The 7,055-nt window shown below is 39.9% G+C and overlaps 1 protein-coding gene across 5 annotated transcripts in view; it reads left to right on the forward strand.

Moving 5' to 3' along the window:
- LOC102950828 overlaps positions 1 to 6,738 on the forward strand; it is a 28,153-nt gene extending 21,415 nt beyond the window's left edge. For 3 of the 5 annotated variants that reach the window (XM_007092865.2, XM_042993740.1, XM_042993739.1), the window contains exon 2: positions 5,787 to 6,738. In XM_007092865.2, the coding sequence (XP_007092927.2) occupies positions 5,844 to 6,584 (741 nt within the window). In that variant the 5' untranslated portion in view covers positions 5,787 to 5,843 and the 3' untranslated portion in view covers positions 6,585 to 6,738. The remainder of the gene's footprint in view (positions 1 to 5,786) is intronic. The other 2 variants (XM_042993741.1, XM_042993742.1) reach the window with 1 other exon arrangement.
- The last annotated feature ends 317 nt before the right edge of the window (positions 6,739 to 7,055 follow it).

Genomic DNA, 7,055 nt, shown 5'->3' on the forward strand with positions numbered 1-7,055 from the left:
GCTCTTTCCATAGTTTGGCTATTGTTGAAAATGCTGCTATAAACATTGGGGTACAAGTGCCCCTATGCATCAGCACTCCTGTATCCCTTGGGTAAATTCCTAGCAGTGTTATTGCTGGGTCATAAGGTAGATCTATTTTTAATTTTTTGAGGAACCTCCACACTGTTTTCCAGAGTGGCTGTACCAGTTTGCATTCCCACCAACAGTGCAAGAGGGTTCTCATTTCTCCACATCCTCTTCAGCATCTATAGTCTCCTGATTTGTTCATTTTAGTCACTCTGACTGGCGTGAGGTGATATCTCAGTGTGGTATAGTCGTTTTATTCACAACAGTCAAAAAGTGGAAACAACCCAAATGTCCATCAATGAATGTATATATAAGCAAAATGTAGTATTTCCATACAGTGAAATATTATTTAGCCATTAAAAGGAAGGACAACTTGACACCTGCTACAATGTAGATGAAACTTTAAGATTTTATGCTAAGTGAAATAAGCCAGTCGCAAAAGGATGAATATGGCATGGTTTCTCTTAGAGGAGGTTCTCAGAGTATTCAAACTCATAGAGACAGAAAGTAGAGTTGTGGTTTCCAGGGATTCAGAGAGAGTGGGGGGCGAAAGGGAGTTATTGTTTATGGGCAGAGCTTCAGTCTTGGAAGATGAAAAAGTTCTGGGGGTGGATGGTGATGATGGTTGCACAAGGGTGTGAACGTACTCAATGTCACAGAAGTGTACACTTCAAAATGATCATAATGGTAGATTCTGTCTTAATGTGTATTTCATCACAAAAAACTCCTCAAAATTTGTTAAATATTCTAAATCTCAAATTAAATGGTCACTGCCATGTACAAGAACACATGTAAAACAGGACAACCATTGATGATTACCCAAATTAAGCTAATAAAAAGATTTAAGAAAGGTCAAGGTCAAGATGGCTGAGCAGCATGGAAGTTTTTTACATCTCTTTTCCCTGAAATGCAGCTAGATCAACACCAAACCATCTTGCACCTAAAAAATTGATCTGAGGATTAACTCAACAATCTGCATAACTGAACCACAGAACTCAGCAGGTACATGGCACAGAGAGGTGAACTGAGGGAGAGAGAAGCCACGGAAGGTAGGGACCTGTTTTTGCTTGTGGAGAGAGGACAGAGACAGTGGGGAGAGTACAGGAAAAGCCCTCTCCCTGAAAATAGCTGGAGAAAAAGAGAAAGAGTGGAAACACCCATAAGAGAATTAATAAGAAAGGGAGAAAGGAGAAAGGAGAGGGTGTGGATACCATTATGACTCAATGAACAGGAGAGAACAGAGTCTGAAAGTCCATGACTTGATACCTGGTGGAGCTCTGGTGGGAACAGTGAATCCCCAGGAGCAGACAGTGAGGTCCGAGGGATCCTCGGGCCACATAGGGAGAAGTGGTTCCTCTGCTGAGAAGACATTTGGTAGGTTGTGTGGACTCCCCACAGGCAAAGGTCCCAGTGGACCCTGGAGAACAACCATGTTTGCTGGTGTTGGAACAAGGGACATCCACATGCACATACTGGGCATTTACTATGTGCTAGGCACTCTGCTATAAATGGACACTTATTTGTAAATAGTATGTGCATTGTTTTCCCACTGTCCCAACATCTATACCCCCAACGTGAAAGAACCCAAATACATAAATCAATTAATCACAAACATACAGAAACTCATTGACAATAATACCATAATAGTAGGGGACTTCAACACCCCACTTACAGCAATGGACAGATCATCTAAATAGAAAATCAACAAGGAAATAATGGCTTTGAATGACACACTGGACTGGATGGACTTAACAGGTATATTTAGAACATTTCATCTTAAAGCAGCAGAATACACATTCTTCTCGAGTGCATATGGAACATTCTCCAGAATAGATCACACACTGGGACATCAGCCCTCAACAAGTACAAAAGATCGAGATCAGACTATACCTGTTTTGAGACCACAATGTTATGAAACTCAAATGTCAACCCCAATAAAACATTTGGAAAGACAACACCTACTTGGAGACTAAAGAACATCCTACTAAAGAACGAATGGGCTAATGAAGAAGTTAAAGAGGAAATTAAAATGTCCACAGTCCAAAACCTCTGGGACTCAGCAAAGGCTGTCATAAGAGGGAAGTATATAGCAATCCAGGCCTTCCTAAGGAAGGAAAAAAGTTCTCAGATACACAACCTAACCTTACACCTTAAGGAGCTGGAAAAAGAACAGGAAATAAAACCCCAAATCAGCAGAAGATAGGAAATAATAAAGATTAGAGCAGAAATCAATGCTATTGAAATAAAAAAACAGTAGAACAGATCAATGAAACCAGGAGCTGGTTCTTTGAAAGAGTTAACAAAATTGATAAATTCCTAGCCAGTTTGATCAAAAAGAAAAAGGAAAGGACCCAAATAAATAAAATCAAGAACAAAAGAGGAGAGATCACAACCAACACTGCAGAAATACAAACAATAAGAAGAGAATATCATGAGCAATTATATGCCAATAAATTGGGCAACCTGGAAGAAATGGACAAATTCCTAGAAACATATAAACTACCAAAAGTGAAACAAGAAGAAATAGAAAATTTGAACAGACTCATAATCAGTAAAGAAATCAAATTAGTAATCAAAAATCTCCCAAAAAACAAGAGCCCAGGTCAGATGGCTTTCTAATTCTACCAAACATTTAAAGAAGAGCTAACACCTATTCTTTTGAAACTATTTCAAAAAATAGAAATTGGAGGAAAAATTCCAAACTCATTCTATGAAGCCAGTATTACCAAAACCAGACAGAGACCCCACTAAAAAGGAGAACTGCAGACCAATTTCCCTGATGAACATGGATGCAAAAATCCTCAACAAGATACTAGCCAACCGGATCCAATACATTAAAAGAATTATTCACCACAACCAAGTGGGATTTATACCTGGGATGCAGGGCTGGTTCAGTGTCTGCAAAACAATCAATGTGATGCATCACATCAATAAAAGAAAGGACAAGAACCAGATGATCCTTTCAATAGATACAGAAAAAGAATTTGACAAAATACAGCATCCTTTCTTGATAAAAACCCTCAGGAAAGTAGAGATAGAAGGAACATATCTCAAGATCATAAAAGCCATATGTGAAAGACCCACCGCTAATATCATCCTTAATAAGGAAGAACTGAGAGTTAAGTTCAGCTAAACTAAGGTCAGGAACATGACAGGGATGTCCACGCTCACTACTGTTATTCAACATAGTATTGGAAGTCCTAGCCTCAGTAATCAGGCAACACAAAGGAATAGAAGGCATCCAAATCAGCAAAGAGGAAGTCAAACTTTCACTCTTCACAGACAACATGATACTGTATATGGAAAACCCAAAAGATTCCACCAAAAAACTGCTAGAATTGATTCATGAATTCAGCAAAGTTGCAGGATATAAAATCAACACACAGAAATCGGTTGCATTCCTATACACCAACAATGAAGCGACAGAAAGAGAAATCAAGATCCCATTTACAGTTGCACAAAAAACCATAAAATACCTAGGAATAAATCTAAACAAAGAGGTGAAAAAATCTATACACTGAAAACTATAGAAAGCTTATGAAAGAAATTGAAGAACACACACACACACACACACACACACACACAAAAGAGGAAAAAGATTCCATGCTCCTGGATAGGAAGAACAAATATTGGTAAATGTCGATACTACCCAAAGCAATCTACATATTCAATGCAATCCCTATCAAAATAACACCAGCATTCTTCACAGAGCTAGAACAAATGATCCTAAAATTTGTATGAAACCAGAAAAGACCCCGAATAGCCAAAGCAATCTTGAAAAAGAAAACCAACACAGGAGGCATCACAATCCCAGACTTCGAGCTATACTACAAAGCTGTAACTGTCAAGACAGTAGGGTACTGGCACAAGAGCAGACATTCAGATTAATGGAACAGAATAGAGAACTCAGAAATGGACCCACAAACGTATGGCCAACTAATCTTTGACAAAGCAGGAAAGAATATCCAATGGAATAAAGACAGTCTCTTCAGCAAGTGATGCTGGGAAAACTGGACAGCGACATGCAGAAGAATGAACCTGGACCATTTTCTTACACCCTACACAAAAATAAACTCAAAATGGATGAAAGACCTCAATGTAAGTCAGGAAGCCATCAAAATCGTCGAGGAGAAAGCAGGCAAAAACCTCTTTGATCTTGGCCGCAGCAACTTCTTACTCAACACGTCTCTGAAGGCAAAGGAAACAAAAGCCAAAATGAACTATTGGGACCTCATCAAAATAAAAAGCTTCTGTACAGTGAAGGAAACAATCAGCAAAACTAAAAGACCACCAATGGAATGGGAGAAGATATTTGCAAATGACATATCAGATAAAGGGTTAGCATCCAAAATCTATAAAGATAAACTCAACACCCAAAAAACAAATAATCCAGTGAAGAAATGGGCAAAAGACAGGAAGAGACATTTTTCCAAAGAAGATATCCAGATAGCTAACAGACACATGAAAAAACGCTCAACACCACTCATCATCAGGGAAATACAAGTTAAAACCACAATGAGATACCATCTCACACCTGTCAGAATGGCCAAGATTAACAACTCAGGAAGCAACAGATATTGGCAAGGATGCGGAGAAAGAGGATCTCTTTTGCCCTGCTGGTGAGAATGCAAACTTGTGCGGCCACTCTGGAAAACAGTATGGAGGTTCCTCAAAAAGTTAAAAATAGAACTACTCTATGACCGAGCAATTGTACTACTAGGTATTTATCCAAGGGATACAGGTGTGCTATTTTGAAGGCGCACAGGCACCCCCATGTTTATAGCAGCACTATTAACAATAGCCAACGTATGGAAAGAGCCCAAATGTTCATCGACAGATGGATGGATAAAGAAGATGTGGTATATATATATATATATATATATATATATATATGTATGTATATACACACACAATAGAGTATTACTCGGCAATCAAAAAGAATGAAATCTTGCCATTTGCAACAACATGGATAGAACTAGAGGGTATTATGCTAAGCGAAATAAGTCAGTCAGAGAAAGACAAATATCATATAACTTCACTCATATGTAGATACAAAACAGATGAACATAAAGAAAGGGAAGCAAAAATAACATAAAACAGGGAAGGGGACTCTTAAAGAGTATTATTAGTAGTAGTCGTATCAATAAAGTATGGTGATAGGTACCCTCTGAAGAATTGTGGATGGAACAGAAGCCATGTGCATGAAAGAAAAGGAAATGTTCTATTTTTCTCTATAGTCTTAGGAAATCTCCTGGCAAAGATACAAAGTAAAGTATAGAGATTGTCATAGGGCTTCTAGAACAACCAGACACACCTGAATAGTTAAATTCATTTATTCATTCCATCCTTTTGTTCATTTATCAAGTCTAATTAGACCCTTATGTGTCATTATCTATACTGGATGATATGGACATTTTAACTGTGAATAAAGTTTGACTCCTGACCTCCAGAAGCTGATAATCTAGTAGGAAAGATGAGATATGTAACTGTTGTGCAGTTGGGCGTGTCCAGAGTGGACAGCCTTTATCATAGGCTGAAACGTGGAGAGAGGAATAACCATATCATGGGGCACAAATATTGCATGTGTATAAAGATATGAAACTGACAGCTGGTAGCAGATCTAAAACCTGAGCCATCTCCTTGGATGTGCTTAGGATTCTTGGCCGCCTGCTCGCAAGTTCTGACACTGTGTTCTTCTTTCCTTTCCTGCCCTTCTTGAGGTGCTGTCAGGAGTCCTCCTGGTCTTGGATTCTGTGGTCCCTTGAGATTCTGAAGAGATGGCTGCAGCGGCAGTGGCTGGACTGATCCCTGTGCTACACTCAGTGGCTGGTGACAAATCCCGCTACTATATTGGGCGACAGCTGTGGTTTGGGTTCATCGCTGTGTATGGAGTGGTGGTGTACGTGGTCCGCATGCCCTGGGTTCCCATCCATGAAGATTTCTGGTGCCATGGCAACATTACCAATACTTGTTTGATTGAGTGTTTTGAAAAAAGTTTTAACAGTCCTGTAGTGGGAATTTGGTACTTTTTTTTCTTTATTTTCTTGGCCCTCTTCTTCCTCATGGAATTCTTCATGGCTCAGATTCGGCACAAGCAAATCAAAGCCAAGTCAGTGGAGTCAGCAGCAGATGAAATGGAGGAGGGCTCCATGGTGGGAATCCAGGAGCATGCCCCTTCCCCGAAGAAGTCCATCCTGAACTTCCACCAGGAGAAGATGCTTTTGCTTTTGTATCTCCTTTACTTCCTCCTACAGGTTGGTGCACAGTGTGTGTTTTTATTTTTTCTCATGTACCAACACCTGCCCCTGGTGAGCCAAGCCATCATTCACTGCAGCACCAAGAGCTGTCCAGGACCCTATTTCTGCCTGATCAGGGGGACCATGGAGAAGCGAATGTCCATCTACACCCTCATCACCTTATCCTTCATGATCATCCTCTTCTGTTCAGGTTTCTTCATGTACAGCATCCACCATTACCTGCTAAAAGGGCTTGCCAGTGCTAAATTTTGGCTTGACTAATGTTTGAAGTTCTTATTGAGAGTCTTTCCTCCCTTACACTAGGAAGTTTGTGTTCCTTTAAATATTGTGTCTGGGGCAGGGCTTCTTCCTGCTGTTTCTTTGCTTTAGTCCTTCATAAAATAAACATTTATTGTTCTTGTGTCCTCTCTCTACAGCCAGGTTCAGGTTGTCTAACTGTGGGGGGGGGGGTGGTACACACGATAACATTTCAGAGTTTTCTCAAATGTGTTATCTAATTTGGTCCTTCCCAGAAGCCTGTGGCCTTGAGCTTGCTACTTCATCCTTCCAGTATTTTCAAATCATGAAGAGCTTTCATAGTCTTAGAACTAAGAGCATTAAAGATTCAGAGGAGATTGGCTGACTTGTGCTCTGGCCTCCTCAATTTGGGTTGTAAATAAAGGGAAGGTAATTCTCTACAGGAAAATTCTCAGCAGGACTGTCAGAGCAGGTTACTCAAGCTCCTAGGTGTGG

The sequence above is a fragment of the Panthera tigris genome, chromosome B4 (genome assembly GCF_018350195.1).
Source record: "Panthera tigris isolate Pti1 chromosome B4, P.tigris_Pti1_mat1.1, whole genome shotgun sequence".
NCBI lineage: Eukaryota > Metazoa > Chordata > Mammalia > Carnivora > Felidae > Panthera > Panthera tigris.